The sequence below is a fragment of the Neolamprologus multifasciatus genome, chromosome 5, assembly GCF_963576455.1.
Source record: "Neolamprologus multifasciatus chromosome 5, fNeoMul1.2, whole genome shotgun sequence".
In the NCBI taxonomy this organism is placed as follows: domain Eukaryota; kingdom Metazoa; phylum Chordata; class Actinopteri; order Cichliformes; family Cichlidae; genus Neolamprologus; species Neolamprologus multifasciatus.
The window spans coordinates 9,820,507-9,845,087 of NC_140443.1; the positions used below are offsets into that span (position 1 = coordinate 9,820,507).

The 24,581-nt window shown below is 37.5% G+C and overlaps 1 protein-coding gene across 1 annotated transcript; it reads left to right on the forward strand.

The window, feature by feature from the left end:
- The first annotated feature begins 4,361 nt into the window (after window positions 1–4,361).
- Window positions 4,362–23,722, forward strand: lrrc38b (leucine rich repeat containing 38b). Its single transcript, XM_085160650.1, has 2 exons — window positions 4,362–5,888; window positions 18,605–23,722. The coding sequence occupies exons 1-2, from the start codon at window positions 5,261–5,263 to the stop codon at window positions 18,850–18,852; spliced, it is 876 nt and encodes a 291-aa protein (XP_085016776.1). The 5' UTR covers window positions 4,362–5,260; the 3' UTR covers window positions 18,853–23,722.
- Window positions 23,723–24,581: the final 859 nt, after the last annotated feature.

Here is a 24,581-nt window from a genome sequence, read left to right on the forward strand (position 1 = left end):
TTAAAGAATTAAAATTAATACTGAGCAGAATTGAGTTTAGCTTATTGGTGCAGCCCATTTCACATTTGGCCCCTTGAAAAATTTGATTGCCTGTCCCTTTTGCTACCAAACCCCCATAAGCAAGGTTGCTCTGACACAAACTAACCCCAAAGCACCGGCTAATGTCAACTTGAATATTGAACATCAGCACATCTGCTCCTTGAACTCTTGATGTGTGTTCTGTATGTATTTCTGTATGGTCTTTCAGAAGATTAAAAATTGGTGTTTTTAATGCGTAAGTAAACAATTGCTCAGGATAATTGTACTTTTATGCAGTACACATGAAATCCAGTGGGCACATCAGCTGTGTAAACCTGGATTAATGCTGCGTCACCAGTGACAAGGTCGCTAAAATGTCAAGTACAGGCTTGTTCTTCCCTCCCTGATACATGTACAATACTTTTAACACTTAAGTTACGTGTCATTGGTGCGAGACTAGAAAATCAATTTGTGCAAGCATCTGTTGAGAAAGCTTTGCTCTATCCATTCCTCTTGTGGACACTCAATATTAAATTGTTTTTCTCAGGTTTTCAAGGTTAAAAGAGAACAATTGAAGGGAAACATGGAATTTTCAGTAGTCCCAGAGGCTTAAAGGCAACATAATATTTCTAAAACATGAATAGATACACAAAAATTCAGTTAGACAACATTAGTGTCAAAGCAGTTTTTCTTTGCCTTGCCTTATACACTGCTGGTTCAATGCAAGTTTCACTATAAGATCAACCCACTGACGTATCTGTGGTCAATACTGATAGATACAGAAGAATATGACAGAGCTTTTCTCAGTTATTCAATCTTTTTTGTACCCTTTTCAATGAAAAGAAGGGTAAAAGATCATGGTTAACAATATGCAGTACCCCCCACCTCCCCACCCCCACAAAAAAACCCAACCTTCATTTTACAATGTTACAATGTTATTTATATGTTTGCCATTAATCATCACTGATATTAGAGAAGAGATAGGCTTATCTTGAATGTAGCTTTTTTTATGAATGCATAACAGACTAAAAGGTCTACTACACCCATACAAACATTTCAGGGCTTTTTACACTGTCAAATGGCTGTCAAGAGACTCTGGGGATCACGTTTGAGGATTGGGCATCTGCATGACTGCCCTCAGCAACAGAGTGGCCATTAAACTCACTGGTGGCATTGCTCTAGCTGAATTTCAATGTGAACCATCTCCATTCTAAATGTCTAAAAGCCCATTTCTTCTGAACTGCTTGGCAATAAATCAGCAGGCAGTTATGCTCTTGCAGCTGTGAGACAAAAATACAACAATAAGGAAAAAAACACCACTACAACTGAATGAATAATATCAGTTCAAGCATTAGTCACTTAACCAACAAAAGGGCATGAACAGAAGAATGTCAGCCCAATACAAAATGCATGCCCATCACTTGTATTTCATTCAGGAGTGAATGAACAATTATCAACACTGTCACGTGAATTAAAACGTTTTTGCTGTGATAAATAACCTGTATCACTGGATCAGAAACCACGAGCATTCAGTCTTGGTCATGGTGGCCTGTTGCCAGCTAAACCTGAACACATTTCTAAACTACTCAAACACTGGAAATCACATCACACATAGATGATAAGTCTAAAACGAACATAGGTGAAAAGACAGCACCAATAAATAAACATTTGAGGATAAAACGTATAGAAACCAAAATGTAAGCAAGTAAAAACAAAATACTAGTGTTTTGGGGTTTTTTTAACTGAGAAGTGTTTTATGCAAGAGCAGAATCTGAAGGCAGATTGAAGGATAGTGCAGAGGTGACCACACCATAAAGTATTCCCTGTTTTACTCTAAGTGGAAACATAATGGGGAAAAAATGGACATTGTGCTGGACTGAAGCAGCTATCAATTAATTATGAAAATGTTTACTGAAGTTATAATTCAAGTGAAGAGTGGGGTTATTTTCTCTTAGTTGCGGCCAGAGGACTCTTCTTTTCTGAATGAATGCAGGTTTAAGGCATTTCTTACTGGCTTCACTTTTAAGAGCAGAATGCTATGTTTGTCTTTCAACAGCCTTATTTTGAACTTTAATGCATATGGAAAGTATCTCAGGTATATGAAACTACTGAGGTAAGATCTGAAACTCTCTAGTGACAGCTGGTGGGCAGGTGTGGAATGACAACAAACATTACATAATTCAATTCAATTCAATTTTATTTATATAGCGCCAAATCACAACAAAAGTCACCTCAAGGCGCTTCATAGATACAGAGAAAAACCCAACAATCATATGACCCCCTATGAGCAAGCACTTTGGCGACAGTGGGAAGGAAAAACTCCCTTTTAACAGGAAGAAACCTCCGGCAGAACCAGGCTCAGGGAGGGGCGGCCATCTGCTGCGACCGGTTGGGGTGAGAGAAGGAAAACAGGATAAAAAACATGCTGTGGAAGAGAGACAGAGATTAATAACAGATATGATTCAATGCAGAGAAGTCTATTAATACATAGTGAGTGAGAAAGGTGACTGGAAAGGAAAAACGCAATGCATCATGGGAATCCCCAGCAGCCTACGTCTATTGCAGCATAACTAAGGGAGGATTCAGGGTCACCTGGTCCAGCCCTAACTATATGCTTTAGCAAAAAGGAAAGTTTTAAGCCTAATCTTAAAAGTAGAGATAGTAACATAACTTAATCACTGCTTCCATATAAGTCCAGATATTTGTAAACCATCATAAAAAAAAGAAAGAAATTGATCTATGGTTACACAGTAAAATCACATTCCTCAGCCTCCCTGGAATGGTCTGCACGGGAGGGGGATCGTAGTTTTCAACCAGGTTACAGAACACTTGACCAGCTCTTAATCCTCTCCAGGATATTTAAAGGTCTGCTGAAGTTTGCCCAACCAGTGTACATGTGTTTTGTAGCTTTGACATGCAACAGGGCAGACTCAGGACATACTGGAAATGCTGGCTGGGGAATGCCTTGGTGTCCCCCTGGATGAGCTGGAGAAGGTGGCCAGGGGAGTGAGGTTTGGGTTTCTTTGTTTAAACTGACATGTCTGGAACTGGATAATTTGGAGAAAATGGGTGGTTGGATATTTATAAACTTCTACATTGTGGAAACAGCTGATTTATTTTTAACAGACTTCTTTAGGTCAGGAATGATCTACAGATCCAAATATGGGATATACAGTTTTTCCTTATCACTTATATCACTATATTTATTTGAATACAACAGCAGTAAAATGGACATGGAGCAGTCAACTGTATCAGTATGTTCCAGTGTAGGAAACTGTTCCTTAGAAAAGCATCAAACTGTCCGTGAGACAGAAAATGTTTCATCACACTGTGAAAAACAGCAGTGCCATTAAATTCTCTCAGTGAGATGTAAAGCTGAAATGTGTTTACAGAAAACAATTTACGCTGCCTCAGCTTTTAGAGTTTTACAGCTCTTATATGCTAACTGTGCAAAAAATGAGAGAGCCTTTCACCCCTGTCAACACGATGTCGCTGCAGACATTTCAGTGAATGCAAAGTTTGAGCAAAGAGTTATTATTAGATCTTCTGTGATGAAATGAGTTAGATGTTACTGTCATCTTCCTGTTATTATGGGCAGGTGTGTGCATGGCCAATTTTTGTTAAACTTGTGAACCAGTGTGTGAATCTTTTATCATCTTGAAAATAGACACTGACATTTCATGTGTGACAAAGCCACTTTCTTAGACATTTCACACGACCCTCATTCTCCACAGGTCTAATTTGCCATGACCCTGCAACAACCGTGGTCTAATTACATTTACCTGTTAGAGAAAATCCCATTTGTCGAATTCAATACACGCTCAGAATTAATCCTCTTCTTTACGTTATGGGTTGAGACTTGAATGCACCTCAGATACTGATGTTATAAATATGTATAAATTGAAAAGCTAAATAATTAATAAACTTTCCTTTCAAGAGGACAGGTGATCTGAAAGGGCATTTTAACACTACACCAAAACTGTGCTCATGTTCATTGTAGAAACAAAATACTACAGGAACATAAATATACATAAATAAAGACTAATGTATTTACAATTCTATATATTTATACATCTGTCTGTCTATCGATATATCTACATGTTCATTGCTAAATTTAAAAAAAAAAAAAATAGATTTCTAAAAGTATATAACATGATAGATATTTTTTCCTGGATATGTCTTTAAGGGCACATAAATGGCAATTAAAATAAACAGCATCACATCTTTCAAATTTTATACTTAAAGATACAACTAATCATCATTTTTAACACTATAGGAAGTGATATCACATGTCGACAGCGTGGTTCAGGCACGCCCCCTGGAAATAATGAGAGGGGAGAGGGCATGTGATAAACTGTGGTAGATTCAGAGGCAGACGTTGGATTGGCATGGCTGTGTGCAGCTCAGCACTGCAATCTACATTCACGAGGCTTCTGCCTGGATATTTGGATTCTCTCTCACACAGCTTTGATGCAGGGCTGGACAGCGTAACACAGCATGTTGCAGGGCACTGGGAGATAGAGAAGGAATAATAAGGGGAGACAACCTTACGAACACTTGAGCGATGTTCCGTGAGCTTCTCTCTTTCTCTCATCAGACCAACGGGCTTTCCTATACAGAGACCTGGGTCCAATGGAGGGATGTAACGATGTTACTCTTTGCTTGTCATGCTTGAATCAGAGCTTTGTATTATATCCTTTTGTGTCAGAGACCTTATTGTCTTTGTCTGTCACTGCCGCCAGATCAACTGTGGGGTAGTGTGGCGGACAGAGCCTCCTCCTCAACCCCCCTCTCCCTTGTCTGTGCCCCCGACGTCTCTTCATTCCCTGCTCGCTCGTGTCTATTTACCACTCTCATTCTACCCTCCCCTCGGTGTTAAAAGCAGTCGTTCTTGCTTTCAAGCTACCTACTGCTTACTATCCTCCTGTCTTTCCTCATTCAAAGCAGGCAGGCTATTATTTTATCCAGGCAGCTCGCTACATGATCCCTTGGAAAGCAGCTTTCAACGCTGCTCTGCCATTTCCCAATTCCTGAGCCCTTCCAGAAATTCATCTCCATAACAAAAGGATGTTTCTCCAGGAGGATTGATCCCCTTCACCCCCTTCAGTCACCCCTTTCCCTCCCTTGTCCTGATCTCCTGCCCTCTGACCCTCATCCTCTTGTTCCTAACCCCAAACCACCCTCTCCTATTTGTCCTAACCCCAAGCCTCTTTCTCCCCTAACTCATTTCCCCCCCTTGACCATGTTGCCATGTGTCTGCTGGCTTCAGCTTATCCTCATCTTGCTGTCCTCTGTCTTATGGACCCGGGGGGAGAACTGCCCAGCAACCTGCTTGTGCCCAGATCCTCACACTGTGGACTGCAGTGGCCGTGGGCTAACCAGTTTACCCGATGAGATCCCCTTGGATGTGCGGAGGCTTTTGCTGGCTGACAACTGGATAAACCGTATCCCCTCTGACTTTCTGGTTCTATACAGTGACTTGGTCTATCTGGACCTCCGGAACAACTCCCTTTCCCACATAGAACAAGGGACTCTCAGCACCTCTTCCAGGCTGGTCTTCCTGGACCTTGGCAGCAACAATTTGACTGAAATCCCTAAGGGGACATTTGGGGAGTCTCGGAGTTTGATCAAACTACGACTGGGAAACAACCCATATCTGAGCAAGGTGAGTGAGGATGCTTTCCTGGGCCTCACCTCTCTGAGAGAACTTGAACTGGAGCGTAATGCGCTGTCTACCCTAAAGGTGGGGGCATTGAGTCAGTTGCCCTCCCTGCGGGTAGTGAGGCTTGAGGGCAACCCCTGGGTGTGCAATTGCAACTTTGCCAACCTGTTTGCATGGCTAACGGAGAACAGTAATAAGCTTCCAAATGGTAAGTAACAAAAAGAGTAATTTTCTCTTCATGTGTTTGACCCAAATAAACCATATCTCTTTACAACATTCAGCAGTATTATGGCAAATCCATTACCACAACACTTCTCTGGTCTATTTATGTTTTCCCTGTAGGAGAGGAAACCCCCCCCCCCTCTCCCTTGTTCTAATTTTGTGTCTTTTTTTCCCTCCACCCCCACAGCCTATAATGTGTGAGACCAAGTGTGTAATACGAGACAATAGCACTCATTTGAAAGTAAAAACTGCGAGGATAGTGTGTGTATAAAGTTAATCAGTTGTTATAGAAAGCAACTTGAAATGTAATATTGTGTGATTTGTAAAGAGAAATTAAACAACTCACATTAAGAATCTAACTTGCTTTTCTAATGGTTTCACATTTGAATATGTAGATAAGCCTGACCTATATCCTGTGTAATCATCAGCATTCATTTGTGGCTTATATTTATATTGGCTATATAATATTTAAGATAATATATATAATTCTCACATAATATTTGCTATTTAGTTGACAATATTTCAGCCATGTAACATTTTTCTATGCCACTGAAAATCAGACTCTTCCTCCTGTTCCTGTGCTGATTGCTCTATCCATGTGAATTTTAAGGCTCATAATATACACACGCTGTCTACCACTGTGATTTAGCCTGCAGCGTTGAGTTAGATAACAGGACTGAAGTTTTGGAGGCTTTGCAAGGCAATCTCAATGTGTGCATGCTTATCTGAGGAATAAAACAAGACAAAGGGGGTCACCATGTCCTTTCAGAAGTATTATATGCAGGGTAAGATCTTCTTACATCATGAAAGAAGAGCTAATGTATTCCAATGGGAGTTGCATGGTATGTCCCAGATAAAACAGAATGCATTACCATTGTTTGGCATTCTGTTTATCAGACTATATAAAATATCTTAATCGCAATCAACATTCTCACATAAGAGACAGAAGGTTTCTCAAAAGAGAAGACTACTGCACTCGATCAAAAAGCTAAAATAAACAAATCTGACAGTACTGCTATACATGAACTTTAAACTGTGCTGTACATCTTCTGAGAACTTTGTTTGAATGTGGCTCACAGTGGGTGTATTTAAAAACAAAACAGCAACCAAACCTGTGAATACGCCACAAAATGTTCATGAACAGTTTATTGGGTTTAAAGATGAAGGTGTACAGTTACTGTCAGGGTGTAAAACGTTGCCCTGCATAAACAAAGAAACATGTTTTATCAAAAGCCTGAATAACAGTGTGGTTTAAGATGGGGGTTGTAAACTTGCTCTTGTCTCTTGAATAGGTTAACCGAAAGAAGATATGAGTGTTTGCAGAAAAAACATGCGCACATCCACATGAGTGTTTTCAAATTTCCAAAGCTGGAACCTTTTTTTAACGAAGTATGACCTCAGATAGTTTGTTTTAAAATAAACTAAATTGTGTTTCCTGCGTGTATATCTTGTTTTTAGATGTAGCTTAGTTATTGTTCAGTTTATTTCATTTCATTATATTTTTGACAACTAGATTACTTTTCATTTGCTGTTTGTTCTGGTTAAAGCCCCAAAATACTCATATGGTTTAAGAAAAGATAATGATTTGGGTTTGACATTAATATTTTGTCAGACAGTCAGGTAACACCAAACCCCCCTCACCCTGCCAGCTGATGTTCTACCTTGCCCTATTGTGCAGACAGGATATTCAGACAGTGAATATCCTTTCCAGAATTCCTATTCTGTAATGAAATCCATGGTTAATTATTAAAAGATGTAGTCCAAATCAATGCCAGCCTGTCCTTATGCCTTATGTGTGAAATAACCCTCTCTAAAATTGTGAACTGACATGGTAACACTCTAATTCAGCTCCCTCCCAAAGTGGCTGGCTGTTACAAACTGCTGACACCTCACAAAAGCAAACTTCTAATATACATTTAGGCCATGGTGTACCATGCTATTGATTCTGCTTCTGTGTTCTTTTTTCATTTGCCCCAAATTTGCAAGTTTAGGCCTGTGAGGAAGGAAAGTTGATAAACTGGCAAGATTACCCAATTCCCCGAAGCAGGAGTTTGCAAATGCATTAATCACAGGCTCTATGTGTTGTCAACTCCCGGGCATAATGAATTGCATTAGCAGCGCTGGCCTTACCTAATATCACACATCACACTTTATTTCCATCTCCAGTTGACATTACCTCCATTCTAACCAATTTCTGTGTGACAAGGTGATTTGAATTTCCCTTATCAATCACTAGAGACCAATGTCTCCACCTGAATCTAATGCTTTTTTTAAGGGGCTAATGGTTAATCGTTAGAGATCCCATGGCACTCTTTGCTTTTTCAATAGAAAACATTGTTTGTTTGTATGTCACGATGCCAGATGAATCAGTCAACACAGTCGATTGGACTGATTCAGAGGTCTGGACCAAGGCAAAAGCTGGCCAGACAGACATCAACAACAAAGAAGAAGCCAAAGGCCTGGCCAAGCTGCTGTCATGACTGCCAACTGGCCCCAAAACACACTCTCAAATTCATTTCGTAATGCTTATCTCACTTCATCAGCAGCTTTTACATTCCCATCAGAAAGTGTTTGTTTTCTGGCCCTAGCAGCTTGGACAAAATGCACAGTCAAACCTAATAGTAAAGAGTCTTTAAACTAGTCTATGCTCAGTCTTTTGTAATATTTTATCATTTCCTTTAGACAAAATATGTCTGGAATTTACTTTCTAGTGTTAATAAGACCAAGATAAATAATATCTTGGTGAAAGGGATACTAATTATACTTTATTATAGTCTATTGGAAAACAATGCAAATTAGTACCAGTCACACAGGACAAGTAACTGAACTGAAAATATCTTTCCAAACAAGTTGCTGTCTTATTCTGTGTTTAGTTTATAGAAGCGGCTTTGTGTGTCGCATGATAAAACTACACAGCTACCAAAATACTGTCTGTGGATTATATGTGTTATGTTCATGTATGTCACTAACACCTTGAATGTGTTTTTTGAAGTGAGCAGAAATTTATTTTACATAACTAAGTTTTCAACCAGCTCATACAAATATAAAGAAGTTAAGAACATATTGCAGGAGAATTTGTGGTTATAGTGAATTGGACTTACAAACACGGTTCACACATGCAGAAATCAAACTGCCAGACCTAATTAACGTAATGGCTGAGCTCTCGATCATGGAAAAATGCAATGACCTAGTCTCTGAAATGCTGTATTGGAAGTGGTTACACAATAAACAGATGGGCACTCATTAGTGAATGAGCTTGACTTGGTAAGCGTTTCAATGTGTATCAACTCTAACAACCATCATCAGTGTTGGCGTTGCCACTTAATGTCTCACTCATCTCAGAGAAAATCAGTTACAGAGACAGAAAGTAGAATTTAAATTCTCCATTAGTGCGCTCTTTTCACACTTGTGGGTGTTGCATCCTCATGTCTTTTTCAGCAAGCAGCAAATCAGGTAAATAGCTACAAAAAATAGTTTTTAAATTTGAGAATGTTGTCTCTCTTACCAGCAAGAGCTCAATAATATTAAAAACAGAAGGGCTAAGGCTACTCTAGTGGTATCCCAATTAAATACTACATACTCATTTTAATATTCACTGTCATGCGGCTTCAGTCTGAAACTAAGTGGTGTTACTGCAAAAAGAGTAGAATAGAAAAACAAGCAAACAATTATGTGCAACTCTATGCAAATAGCTTGTGATAACATCATTTGCATGGCCACATAAAAAAACGCAGCTGCTACTGGAAGTGTACTAGTACCATGTGATAACGGGAGCCGTGATGAAAGTACCATCCGAGTACCAAGTCATAGTCTGCTCCAGCTACGCAGATGAAAAGCCACAAAATGATGTTGAGAGAGCAGGGGAAACAAGGCATGAAACACGAAGGTGAAAAAGAAAGTCCAGCTGAAAATCAGTGTAGCTCCCTTGGTTTTGTTCCAATAAACAGAAGACCTAGAAACACTAAAGAATGTGTTTTTGTTTTCTTAGCAATTCAACAAAGACCGCAGAAGCTAGACTGCTGCAGGAAAAAGCCTTTCACTAAATTTTAAATCAGAAATCCTTCTCCAGAATTAAAATATAGCACTAATAAACTATCTCTCTTTCTGTCTTTCGCTCTAGCTCAAACTAATTTCAAGCTTGTAAATAAAGAAAAATTGTAGTGCTATTTTATGTTTTCCCTAGGTATCAATGACTTCCTTGGTTAAGACCTGCATAATGTAGCAGCTGAAGAGCCCATGCTGTAAACTGGATTCCCATTTCATTTTTCACCTCTTGATTTCCCCTGTGATTTCGAGTTCACAGCACAGCGCAATTTCGTGTTTGCATAACAGTGATTACTGCAGGCCAGCATGATGAATGCTTGGAAGGTGCATCAATTCAGGACTTTTTGGATAGAAAAAAAAAGTTGATGTGCAACATTGATAAAAATTATTATTGATTTTTTTTTTTTAATTAGTTAAACCAGACTTACCATTTCTTTATACAAAAAACATCAACTGTCCTGTTGAGCAGTCAGCTGATTAGTCATATAAATATATAAACTTTTCCATTAAAAAAAAAAGAAGAATTAGCACCATTTAAATGTCTAGTTTTTAGCCAACAGTGAAGTTCATGAATGTTTCAGTGGAAGGATGAGTGTAAACATGATCCACTGCTGTCTCCAGTGCTCTTGGGTTAAGGATGAACAAAGGCCATGTATAATTCACAGTGACACAGTTCTACAGCACATTGGCCAGGGTAATTGGAGCTAGAGCTGCCTACAGGGCAAGACAGGCCAACTCTCATGGGCAACGGTAGACTGGATCTGAGCCTCGTCATGCAGTTGCTATCAACACTAGTCGTGACCTAAACACTTTCACGACAAACTAGCAGTTCATGTGACAGGGTCAAAATCAGAATATTCCTTGACAACGTATCAAGTATCTCCTTTGAGACCTGTTTCCGCACTCCAAAGCACAGTCTGAAAATATGATGCCACTGGCTCACACTCGCATGCTGCCATACTACCCAGCATGATCGTTTGCTATCTTTACCGTGGAGAGAAAATATCTGTTCCATTAACACAGACGGACAGCTTGATTTATCTTGGCCTAATTTAATGTTTATTTAAAGTTGGGATGTGAAGGAGAGAGCACTGGGAAGGGAAAGCTGAGTGTGAAGAGGTGGACAGGATTACAAAGTGGGATAGCATCAGACAGAGCTCATACAGAAGCAGAAAGGGATAATCTGCCAGTGTCAGAAATAAAAGGTGAAAAGCCAAAAGCATTATCTCGCTGCGAGTGTGTAACATCGTGCATGATAGATTTTTTTTTTTCATCTATGTGGCCAACTGCGAGGCATAAATGACATACATGACTTGCATATTTAACTGTTTAATTGGGATGAATTATGACAATAGACACATTGCATTGTCAGTCCAATGACATAGTGGAAATATATCTGCTAGCATTTGCTTTTAGACAGTCACCTCTGGTGTTTGGGAATAAGCAATTTCAATTGTTTTTGAGATGAGATGTTTTAAATATTCCCATAGTACAACGATGTCTCTGAGTCTACATGCAGAAGGAATCCCCTTCTGAACGAGTCACCCTCACCCCACTGTCACATACGTGCTCGTCATTTTGTGCAGCTGTGCATTCACTTCACACATTCCACACTCCAGTCCCTGCTGCTGCCCTTTTCTTGCATACATCTCACCATTTTCTCCCAGATTTCCTTCAAATGCTTTGGAGGATTAGAACTGAATCATTTTTCAGTCTCTGCAATTATGCCTGCCTTGTTCTATTTACATCCGCTGAATATTGGACTTGAATGGCACATTCATCCCGTTTAATACAACAGGGAGGGGACAGTTTTGTTAATCATTGTCGCAGCTGGAGTATTCATAGAGAGTACCTCGACACCAGTATGCTATGGCCAAATGAAAGCTAACTACTATACGTGTGCAGATGTACTGATGGGGTAATTTTGCTTTTAGCCTTTGGTGCAGAGATCAATCTGGACAAAGACTGTGGTGTTGAGGGAGGGGAGAGAAACAAGCCTCTGATATCATTCTGCCACAGCTAGGTAGATCAATCACAACTGAGACAGCAGATAGCCCGTCCTGTTGACTGGCTATAATCCTAAACGTAATCCATCAACTGTCCGTGCCAGGAATGTAACATAGCTGTGTGGGCAGACATACCTGATAGTGTAAGGATCTGATTTGTGGTGTGTCAGTGCACAGTAGCCTGCTCCTTACACGTGTTTTTGAACTCTGAAAATTGTACCCCGTCAGCTTACTCACTTAACAAGCTGTCATTGACTCACTGCATGGACCTAGATACTCTGTGTACTTTAAAACACCATCTTATTTTTCTGCCAGAGTAAGTGTGAAGTTGCAGTTACTAGAAATCATATCTTTATTAAATGTTTTGCTGGATTCACAAAGAATTGGGCTTTAAACATTTAAGAGCATATGCTCAATCTAGGTTGATAATGTGCATCTTTGTGTTATCCCCGGGCAACAAAACACAGGGACTGCAGTCTGTATTTCCAGATACATCATTGCTAAACATATTTACACTGGACAAGACAGGTATAAGCAAAGGAAACAAAGCCTTTTCTCTCTGTCTCTCTCGCTCTCTCGCTCACTTATGCAGTTGGTATCTGTTAACTGTATTTGCATTGCACTTACTTTTTTTTCTTTAAATTTTATTTATTTTTTATTTTTTTATTTTTTTACTTTAAACTAGTTGTATAAATAGAAAAGTCAAAAGAGAGCCTCATCCTTTGAGCCTCTTCCCAGAAGTGAGTTTAAGTTGTCTGGCTCTCTTGGGGTTTCCTGGCTTCACTGAGCCTAACATTGGATGTCCTGGATAACTGCTGTCACAAAGCTTGTTCACAGCTCCCTGTATTACTCCAGCTATAACAATGCTTATGTGACAAAGGCAGAGTTGTTTAAATAATAGATACTACTAAATAACTGAGAAATAACTACTGAAGCAATGAATATTATATTAGATGAAAATGTATTCATTTATTTCAGTTCAATTAATAAATGTGATAAATGCATTAAATGTGTTTTAATTACACGTGAGACTCACAAATACAAGACTTGTGTTGTTCTGAGCTGTACCCACACTCTAAAAACTAAAACTGACATTTACTTAAAATATTTGAGGCAACACTTTTACACTTAAAAATATTGAGTAGATTGGAAACCAGCCAAATCTGTTCAATATACTCGATCAATTAAATAACTAAATCTTAAACATATTAAGTTGAAATGAATAATTGTAGTTGTTAAACAAACATGAAAAAATTGAGTAAATAACACTGACATGCTTGGTCAATGTAACTGAAATATAGATGGTCAGTTAATCCAAAATTTTGTTCCATCTACTTAATATTGTAAACTGAACGTAATCAAAATTGTACTTCATATTAAATATAATGTATTTGTATAGCACTTTACTTAGTCCCTAAGGACCCCAAAGTGCTTTACACTGCATTCAGTCATGCACCCATTGGTGATGACAAGACTACCCTGGGGTGCACTGACAGAGGCGAGGCTGCCGGACACTGGCGCCACCGGGCCCTCTGACCACCACCAGTAGGCAGTAGGCGACCGAGACTGTTGGTGCCCGGGCTCGAACCGGCAATCTTCCGATCACAAGACGAACTGCCAACTCTTGAGCCACGATCACCCCCTAACATTCAAATATGAATGTTATTGTATTTCACTAGTAGTCTAAGTCTAAAAAACCAAACAAACTAATATGTAGTTGTGTGTTTCATAATACATTTATGAAAAATGACCACATGTTAACATTTTTACAATTGAAAATTCAATTTTCATAAACATGGAAATAACTCAAAATGAACAAGCACTAAAAAGGCAGGAGCCTTTTCCCTTTTAGCTCAAAGCCTTACATACTTGAAGGATAAATGGCAAACCAGGAGAGCAAACACAAAAGCTCAGAGTATTTAAAAAACAAAATGAACAAAACAATGAAAAAAGGTTCATGGTACTCAATTACTCTACGTTATTGTGTTTTACTTACACTTTTTAGTTGTAGTTGCTGACAATAAATAATATTGATTTGAATAATTAATGATTTTAATACAAGATACTGATGTGTATAGATACATATTTCTCAAATATTTTGATTCAATTTTAAACAAAAATATTAAGTACATGCAAAGAAGTTATGCTGTGAACCACATACTGAATTTTTGTGTGAGATAAATGTAAATAAATACCTTAATTTAACACAAACACATACGTTAACATTTTAGACATTTATTTCAACTTATCAAACTCAAATAATTACTAAAAGGATATTCATAGATTTTATCAGGCTCATCTAACTTATATTTATAGTGATATTTACTAAGCCTCTGAATTACTGCAGAATAGGAGGAATATGATGGAATACATTCAAATTCTTTATCATAAAAGCTGTAGCGATGATATGCTCATGCAATACTGGGTGGCTACACCCTGAAGCCGACCCTGTTTAGTTACAATGTTTGACACTTTGGATCATTTTTAACAAAATCGAGATTTTGCGCTGTTTAATAAGATTTGAAATCTCAGAGTGAAACAATAAACTCTTCACTTTGGTGAAGAATCATTTGTTTTACTTTTGTTTATCATTGGAGTTTGTGGCCATTATAAGGAATGCAGGTTTAAGGTTCTTCTGCGCTGGCTTGACTTTTCATAACTAAGAGGCTATTTCCATCCATACAAGTCTAGAGTCTGTTATCGTTTTATAAGAGAAGATTTGTTTGCACATAATTTCAAAATAATGGATTATAATGGATTTAACTGCAGTCAGTTGGCTGTAGCATTGGTGAGATTTTGGCTGTAATTTTATCCCATGGGAAAACAAGCTGGGATAATGTTTTTTTTTTTTTTAATGTTAGCTCTTTTAATGTTTAAAATAGTAAAAAGTAGTACTACCAGGAAGAAGATAACTTTGCTGCCTCTTTCTACCACTGATCTGTTTTCTAAATCCATTTTGATAAATGTGATAATGCTGCTACTCCTGCAGGGGCCATGTTCACCAGGATAATTTTAGTCTCAGATGTCATTAATCAAGCATCTGAAAGAGGCAAGACCAGACAGAACTATCTCAAAAGGCAAAGGCGAAGTCTCTAAGGTGACTGGTTATTTGCAATGCAGAAAGCACATTGAGAATATGAATGTAAATCTTTTGTTTTATGCGCAAATGGACAAGACAGGCAGTCTTTGGATGTGATAATTATGCTAGAGGTGACTTTTCATTCAGCATGACTGCTGTTAACCAGTTAATGCAAATTAATTTGCATTCTACCCATGTCTATTTTTTGGAATATACATCGATGATGCATATTAGATAAAACAGAAAACAAGATGCTTCTTTATACAAAAACAATTAATTTCATAAACCTGTATATTAAAGGAGGAAATCACTCTCTTAATGTCTATAAATTAGGTCCAAGCAGTAGTTTTGAGTACCGTCAGAGAAAATAGAAATGTTGGAAAAGAAATAACAATTAAAAAAAAAGAAAAAGAAAGAAGCCCAGCTGATTTAAACTGCACTTTGCAAATTTCAAAGTGTGAGCCATGTGGCTGGTTACGCAATGCAATGCTTAGAATAGTGGATTTTGAAAGCATTAAAAGCCAACAAAACGTTTCAGCTCATACTTGTCACGAAAGGAGATTAAACATCTCTAAATACATTGCGGCCTTTATAAGGCCAACTTTGCCTCTTCAGCACATGCATGTCACGCAGACATACAAACTTGAATGAGCAGCATTCTCACAGGCAGTGAAACATGAATTTGTTTTGATCTCTGATTCCCAGAGCATATGGCCGACATGTCGTGGACTTAATGATGCCAGGAACCAATATGCTCCTCTTGAGCTACATAAGGACTGATGGTATTGGCTTATTGAAACCTCTTGATGCTGGGATTTTGTGATGAAATTGAAATACATAAATGCCGTGGTTCTTAAAAAATGGTTATAACAGGTATAATACATTAATATGTACTGTCAGAATTACTCCCAAACATGATAACTTGGATGTGGCATTTTTATGTAAGTCTAAAAAGAGCAGAACCACCAAACCTCATTGTTTTCCAGGCTATAATGCATTCATAAATTGTTTATACAGTTACACTGGAATACATTAATCATGATATCTGTAAGAAATGTGTTTTTTAATGTTTTGTCTGACCTATTGCGGTCTAGCACAAGTGAAGAAGGTGCTTGGAAAAAGATGGATGAAATCAGAGTAAATGAAACGAGATCAAAATATGTGCATGATTATTGACATTTAGATTTCGTACTTAATTGTTAAAAGGTTTAGTGACAAAGACCCTTGCTGGAGATGGAGATGTGTTCAGAACCTTATGAAAAACCCAAATACTGTGACAGGTGTTATTTTAAAATAACATTGAATCAAAAATAGTGTATTTAATATGTATGAAACATAACTTTTTTCCTGTCTTGTAATTTTGGGTTACAACAAAGTTGTATACATTTAACAATTATTTAATTGATCATCACAGATGTTTTAGTCGTATTATTAACATTCCTCTAATACTTTACCACAATTTAAATGTAATAAATTAAACACCACATAAAAATGTTATTTTGGTGCAGAATTAAGGTATTTAATTGAACAAACACACTCTCGGGCAGTACTGAAAATCTTCAGTATGCTCCATGTTGTGCTGACTGTTGAGCAAAGATCCAGAATTGATGTACTGCCAAGTGTGTGCATTTGCATGCACAGTATCAGTAGAAAGTAGCCACCCACATTCTAAAGATTTATCTCTACCCACCTATAAACCAGCACTTGCATCCATATGTCTTGTTCTTCACACAATACATTGTCAGAGGTGGAAAAAGTACATACAATCTTCATTAAGTAGATTAGGTAGATAGTAAATGTCTCTGTTTGCTGTTACCAAATTGTAGACTTAGTGACTTTGCCTCCATACCCAAAGAGAGATATGAAAAGTGGATTCAGTGGGTGAGGCTACCATAAGACTTAAGTGGAGTTTGAATTATAATAATTGCACCAAAAATGCCGTTCCTGATTTTTCTGGATCATTCCAGCCCACTGTAATTCTTGAGTACTGCTATTAATGATGTCTAAATTATATGTTTTTACCTATTTTACTGATGCTTATTATGTGCAACAAGCACAGCTGATGGGTACACCAGTAGGATAGATTTTATATATTATTGTTCCCTCCATTTACCTTGTGGAGGTACAGGAAACAATAACTCCCCTCAAATGGCTTAAGCCAAAAGTATTGGGCCTTTTTTAATGGAAATTTAAGTAGAGTAGATATTTGTACTAAAATGTAGGGAATAAAAGTAACAAGTTGTCAAAAAATAAAAATAAAAACTTAAGTAGAGCACAGAACAGAACAACATATTTGTACTACGTTACTTTTCCCACCTGTGCACAATGCCAGTATTTAGTTACATTAAATTTGTTGATGTATAACATTTGCAGTATGAAGGTCAAAAAATTCAGAAACAAAGAACATTTCTAACACCTAATTAGAACTTGTATCAAGTTAATGTCAAATGTTAATCAAGTTCTCATTAAAAGAACTTGAATACCTGACTCTGTCAGCATGAACACCTTCTGTCTTTAGTGATAGTATCAGTGGCCTGTAATCAACACATGCGTGTTAAAACTGATCCGAATGATCCAGTGCTGATGTCATTTGTAATCACGAGAGGAAAAGAAGACTCTGATAAAGGGCTTGTATCCTTGAAATCCAATAAGCCACAGTCACTGTCCTTTTCCATTTAAACAATGTCTGAACAATAAACCACGTTAAAGTGACAAAGGCACAGAGAGCAGCACTCACTGATTTATCACGGCTTCATCTTGAGATGAGTTTGGTCAAGGTGCCCCTGTCTGAGACAGTGCCCTTTGCTAATACTGTACATCAGTGGATTTTTGAAGTGCAACAGAGGTCATTATTCAACAGCGTGTGCATTCTAAGAGATCTACCTTGTGCAGCTAGCAAATGAAATTATTTTTTAAATTATTTTCATTCACCAAACCATTTGAAACTAATGCATTGATCATGAAAATGGGCTGCTTTCACAGCACTACAGCACACTAGATAAAATCAACCATGTCTCACTAATGCATATACTGTATCACTTTGCTTCACGGTATTTCAGCTGTATTCCAAGAGTGTACCTACAGTCAGGGTGTGGGTGGGTGTACTGTATACACAGTGCAACTTCAACTCATAAGTGAAGACTTCTGATCGACCTTACAGTTATTAAATCAGCTCCCACACTTAGGAAGAAACCACGTTACCCTGTTGAACTGAGATATTCCACTATCAGAATTAAAGGGCTTCATACAAACAAGACAGCTCAAACTATGCTCTCCACTTTTCTTTGATAGTCTTTAGTTCTGAGCAGGTGTGGGCTGCGTGAGCAGTAGATCAAATGCACATCACCTTTAATTTTAAACCAGTGGGGAGTTAAATTAGAGTTCTTGTGTTTGTGCAGTGCATATAGTGAACTGTATTAAGGCCTACAGTACCTGGACTATGTGCTATTTTTTGTATATGATGTAAACTGTAATGTAAGTACTGCCATAGAATGAATTTGTATAGAAATGAATGAATGTGAGGTTCAACGTGTCTTGTTCATTTGTATAATCGCATTTACTCTTTCTATGTAGGGGTCAAAGGTTTGGAGTGTTCCCTCCCTATGGATGGCAGACGTGTATCCCTTACCCAGCTCTCAAAGGACAGCTTCCGTGAGTGCCAGGCCACCCTGACTCTAACAGACCTTCTTATCATCATTTTCTCTGGCATCTCAGTGTCTGTGGTGGCCATTATGACCAGTTTCTTCCTGGCTTCAACTGTTCATTGCTTCCAGCGTTGGAGTAAAGGCACTAAGGGGGATGAAGAGGAGAGTGAGGAGTGAGAAGGACTTACTTTTAAAGAACTGCACAGCCCTTCTCCTTCCAGCAGTGAGAGAACATAGAAGACAATGTGTGCCCCACGCCGTTTCCTTTCTGGACAATATCCAGGACTGTTCAATAGTACGATCTTGCCCTGTTAAGGCTGAAGTTGTTTTCTTTGCACATGGACTTCTGAAATATGGTAATAAAAGACACTGGAAAGGAATGAGTCCTATTAAAGGTTAGCGTGTGTGCTGCACCACTTGCAAAATGCTATTATAGAGATCTTATTTTTGGCTGTTAGCGCTTGTGGTCATTTATGGCCACTGGCTCTTGGCTCAGTGTTATAAGTCTACACAAATATGCCAAGACCTTTATAAAAAAAAAAAAAAAAAGAAAAGAAATAGATAATAAAAAAAGTGTTGCTGCAGTACTCTCGTATTAGTCTTAGTCATACCAAAAATCTTTCAAAATTTAGTCATGTAGGACATTCAAACCTGGAATCTGAAATCCTGTAAAAATGGCTTCAAAGTTAGTGTGACCCTTTGAATGATTTTCACTGGGGTTTTATCTGAGTAGGCCAGAATGCTTGATCTTGATTCCATAAAAAAGGATGTCATATTGACCAGTGACCTCGATATTTAACTGCCTATAACATGATATGCTGGCATATCCTGCCATTTTCTCGAGTCTCTGTTGGACAGCCACTCTCACTAACATTAAGACGTTTCTCACAAGCACTGAAGAAGGCAAATACTGTTGCTCTCTCTGCATGTAGAATTAGACTGTGGCAGGGATGTCAGCTCAACAAGCAGGATTTGGGTAATTATGTACTGCAGGCGGAAAAAGCTTCTAGTGGGTCTACACATTCTAGCACATATTTATTACATAATCACAAATTTATGTACAAAATAAAATGGTGTAAAGTAAAACAATCATAGAAATCAAGAGGACATACTGTAACTTCCTTAGATTGATACTTGTGAACTGTGTAGAAAGAAATTCATAAAATATCAACAGCATAATCAATTAAATGAATAAATTATGGTAAATGCAATATAAAAATAGAATCTATGTAGAATTATTGTGTTAAATGATGCACTTTAAATGGTGAACCTAATTTTGGCTAGTCCTCAATTACAGCAAATAGACTGGTACTGTGTTCATCTGCCAAAGGTTCAGATGGTGGAGAAATTGCATATAAGGACTTTCGTTTCTAGTGAGGTAAACATAGCTCCCAAATCAAAGCCAAATCACACTGTACACACATTTTACTTCAACAGGTATAATCTCCAAAGATTTACATTTTCTTCCATTCTGTCTTACTTGGTTATATATATGACAGTGTTCAACACTTACGTTAACAGGAAGGTCACTTCAAAAGAAAAAGGGAACGAGGGTGACAAGCAAGAGTTTGGCTTTTTTAGGAATAAATAATTAAACATCCAGTAATATTTTAAAGATATCTTACATCTTGCTGTACCTTTATTAGAAAGTTTGATATCTTGCATTAAAGTTGAGGCTTTGATATTGTCAAATTAAAATGTCATATCAAAATTCTTATGGCTACATTCAGACTGCAGGCAAAAGTGTCCAAATCAGCAATCAGTTGAAATACCAACTTTTTAATTTCTGATTTAGACCAAAATTCTCTGGTAAATGTTAGACTATTCTTTGACTGGATGTAGTGGTGTTTGGCTTTGCGTGTTTCTCCAGCTTTTGCAGTAGCACCCCGCTGTGTCACACACGTTTTAACAGTCCAGTGCCTGGTAGTTAGTAAGGCGTTCTTCAATTTTTGTTGTTGTTGGCAAACAGCTTCGAGGTGAACTGCCTAAGCTTTCTGGCTGTAGCATTAGATAGTACAGCGAGCTGGTAGAAAAAGTAGAAAGAATGTATATGTGAAGACAAGACATATTTGTTCTAACAATTTAATGACTGTTCAAAAAAAATTAAAAATCATGACCAGCCAGAAGAGTTTTTACAATGCAAACTCAATCGAAACAGTCATGTCAGTAAACACGCAGCTTTTACATCACTCTTAACAACCCAGCCTTGTTGGCAGGTGATAAAACCCAACTCTATGTGCTTTTTCAGGGAGCAGATGAGGCTAAAAGAAAGTGAAATCCAAAAGAAAAAGTGAGAATAAGAATTTTTTATGATATGAAAACAGTGATTGCTGGAATATTTCATCATTGGCGGGGATAGTGTTAAGAAGCTGGCTCTCTTTTTCCTCATCCTTGTTGTCATCCTTATGAACTATTTGGCTTCCACTGTACATCAGCTTATAAAAGAAACACTATGGCCTCAGTGGCCCATGTGTTTAATTCTTTACAGCATGCTGCATGCAACATTTTTGTTTTTGTTCTTTTTCAAATGTGGGTCAGTTTAGGATGGCGAGCAGTTCACCGTGGAATTAAAAACGTATTTACTATTTAAACTGGCTATTTAAGTAGTTTTGTGAGCAGGCACGCAAGCAACGAACACAACAACAACACAACGTTAGATATGAGCATTAAATCTGAATTGAGCGCTAAAGCTTGCAGTGTGAACGTGGCCCGGCTTCATGAACAGGATCTGTATTCAAAGCACCAACAGTACAGCACATTCCAAATTTAATAAACTTATGCCCTGAATTTCATGGATGTCTTTTTGCTACAATATTTGCATTATGTATATTTAAATCCTCCATTATTAAGATATGGAAAGCAGAAAGCTAGACTCTTTTTTTGCCACCCAAACTGAAGGTATATTGTACTGCTTCTTACATACTTGTAAGGCATGAATAATTCAGTAAAATTGAGGTATGTAGCAGAAAGAATGTCAAGCCTCTAAATGCAAACAAACAGCAGATAGAAAAAGAGCCATGAGAAAATAGTCCTTGTTTCTGTGTGGTTAAAAAAAGTTAAAAAGGAATTCTAAATGCCTCTGTCCCCTTTGAAGAAGTCATAGCCCTGAATGTGCATCGTTTTTAAGCACATTTTTACAGAAACTGACAAAAAATAAATGTGGCCTTCTTTGTTTTTTGTTATTTTTCCATTTGTGTAGGCATCAATAAAAAGCACAAAGGAATCTCCTATGATCCTGGTACACACTCATGAAATTTGTGTTCTCATACTGTTTGTTGGTACCAGCCTGTAATGTCACATGTTGTGCTGAAAATGCCACATCCTTATAAACAATGTGATTTTTACTGTATGGATGTTGTTTATTTGCTAGATTTGACACCATCTGGTACACTTTAAAGATATGATTATTATAAATTTATATAAAATGACCTCTGAATAAACTCCTTTCATAAACTGTCTGGTCATAACGGTAACTAGGTATGTCAGCAGGCCTGTCAAGCTTTGGTTTTCTATACTGAAGTGGTGTGCATGCTCTACAGTATGAGCAACAGTGCATATCTGCAGAATATAACAAAATAAACATATTTTTGTGGGTTTACAGATTCATATCTTTTCAGCATTGCACTTAGCCAAGATTGCACTATATGAGAATTTAGAGTTCTAATGGTAGCACCTCCTTCCTGCAAACGGGGAATTTGATGCTTATCAACTCCAGCCAAACTTATGTTGGCTACTGCTACATTTGCCAAATTTCTGTTCTCCTTTTTCTCTTTTTCATGGAAAAGTAAAGCAGGGTGTTTGAAAGTCGGAACAACAATTCATAGCACTAATCAAACTGCATGGTCAAAGGTTGTTTCTATAGTAAGCAAACATTTAAAGGTTTATGTAAGAACAAATAACACGTATTATGTTTTTTTTTATTATAACAAAGGTCTTTTTAATTGGTTCCAAGTAGCTTTGTACACAAAGTGCTGCTAATCTGAACATATCTTCCACACATGTCAAGTAATCAGAAGCTGAAGCCACATTTGTAAGCTAGCTATAAGAAGCATACTTTTATATTTCTGTGCAGTGAATGACCCAGTCCTTCAGAATTAAGATCACGTGTGATTTTTTTGTCTTTTGCTGTCATAACTTTAAACAGCAACAATGGAAAGCTTGACAGGCTTGAACTAATCAATTCTTTTTTGCACCTGAATTTCATTTTTAAAGTCTCCAGTTTCAACTTTTTGTGGCAGTTTCTATTAAATAACAACATTTGAAATTGCTCACAGCCACTGGAAAGATGTTATTAGTTGCAAGTTCACATTAAAAGAGTCTATTGGAAGGACTTTTAAAGGAACTGAGTCTGTAATTGTAGATGAGCATATTGACATATTCAAGAAAAAAAATGACACCATCGGAATAGCTAAATGGGATTAAATTAGCCGAATCATTTTTCCGTTAAAAGGCAAACTACATTCCCAGCTAATAACAACAGACACATACCTAAGTCAAGGAGTCAGAGGGAGGCTTTTGATACATATCATTTCCAACTACTATGTAGTTACTGTACATTAACAATTTATTTATTTAGCTTAATTGTTAGTTTAAAGCATATGTTAGCATGGCACTTTCCTCTCCCTTACTTGTTTAATTAAGTAACAATATCAGCACATTACAGCATGCACTGTTGAGTTATCTGCAGTATAAACTTCAGATTCATTTCTATTTTTCTATTCAATTTCTATTCAAAATCTGTCCCCAAAATAACATTCTGGCGTTGTGCACCCTGGAAAGCAGAGGTAGTAGTGGCTGCTCTCGTACAGTGTGTCTCGATATTGCTTAGAATACCAAAAAAAAAAAGCCATGTTATGTTTTGTCAGATAAATGTCAGTAAGGCTTAAATCTAAACTGGGTGACAGAAGAGAGTGGTGACAATGCTACTGCTGCTGAATGCATTTCCAAATGTCAAACAGATACTGTTAAAGAGATCATATGTGTAGCTGTATTTTCATGTTTCGTTAAAAAACAGTAATACTGCTAATAAAATCCTTTCTTTTCTGTCTTCTGGTCTGTATTTGTAAAGACACTGTGTTGTATAAATACAGATTTTAAAAAAGGATATTCATTTGCTACTAATGAAATATGTTTAATTTTCCATATACCTCTGATACAAACCAAATTGTACTGGACAAATAATAAACATTTTAAAACATTGTTTGCCTGCACTCGTAAAGAAAGCAAGGGGAAGGGTGTGTTAGTGTAAAATATTATTTACGGAAGAGGACCTCATTCAAATTCATTCGTATTTTTCTGTTTCAATCACATGCCATCTTTAGTGGAAATGTGATTCGTCACGAAGCCTGCAAAGTCTTTAAATGATCCCATAATAATTGTGACTGTCTTTCTTTCGTTTCCCTGGACCTGACAGCTTTTCTCTTGTCACAGCAGCAAATGAGGAAGGCTCATCTGTAAACACTGCACAGTGTGTTATTTCACACAGCAGTGTTATCACACTGCAGGTATGCAAATGGCTGCACTATTTTTGGAAAGGGTGTTAGAGAAATTAGAGACTTGGGAGAAAAATGAAATACCATATGCTTGCATAACAAGTATCCAGCTTGTTCAAGTACAGTATCTGTCAGTGTGAGCTTTCTGCATTTGGACAATTGTGCAATATGATGAAAGGATAAAAAAAAAAGTCAGAAGGATTACTCAACATGCAATGCAATTCCATACTTTTACTGCTTTTTTGCAGCCTTTTTTTCCCTCTATATGCACGGCACAAAGGAGTAACCTCTTTGGATGACAGAGGTTTGCATTTTCTTGATCCCTCATACTCATTATTCATTTTTCCATATTTTCCCCAGCATGTGCCTTTGTCATGTTCTCTTGTGAGAATCTTTTATACAGTCTAACAAGGT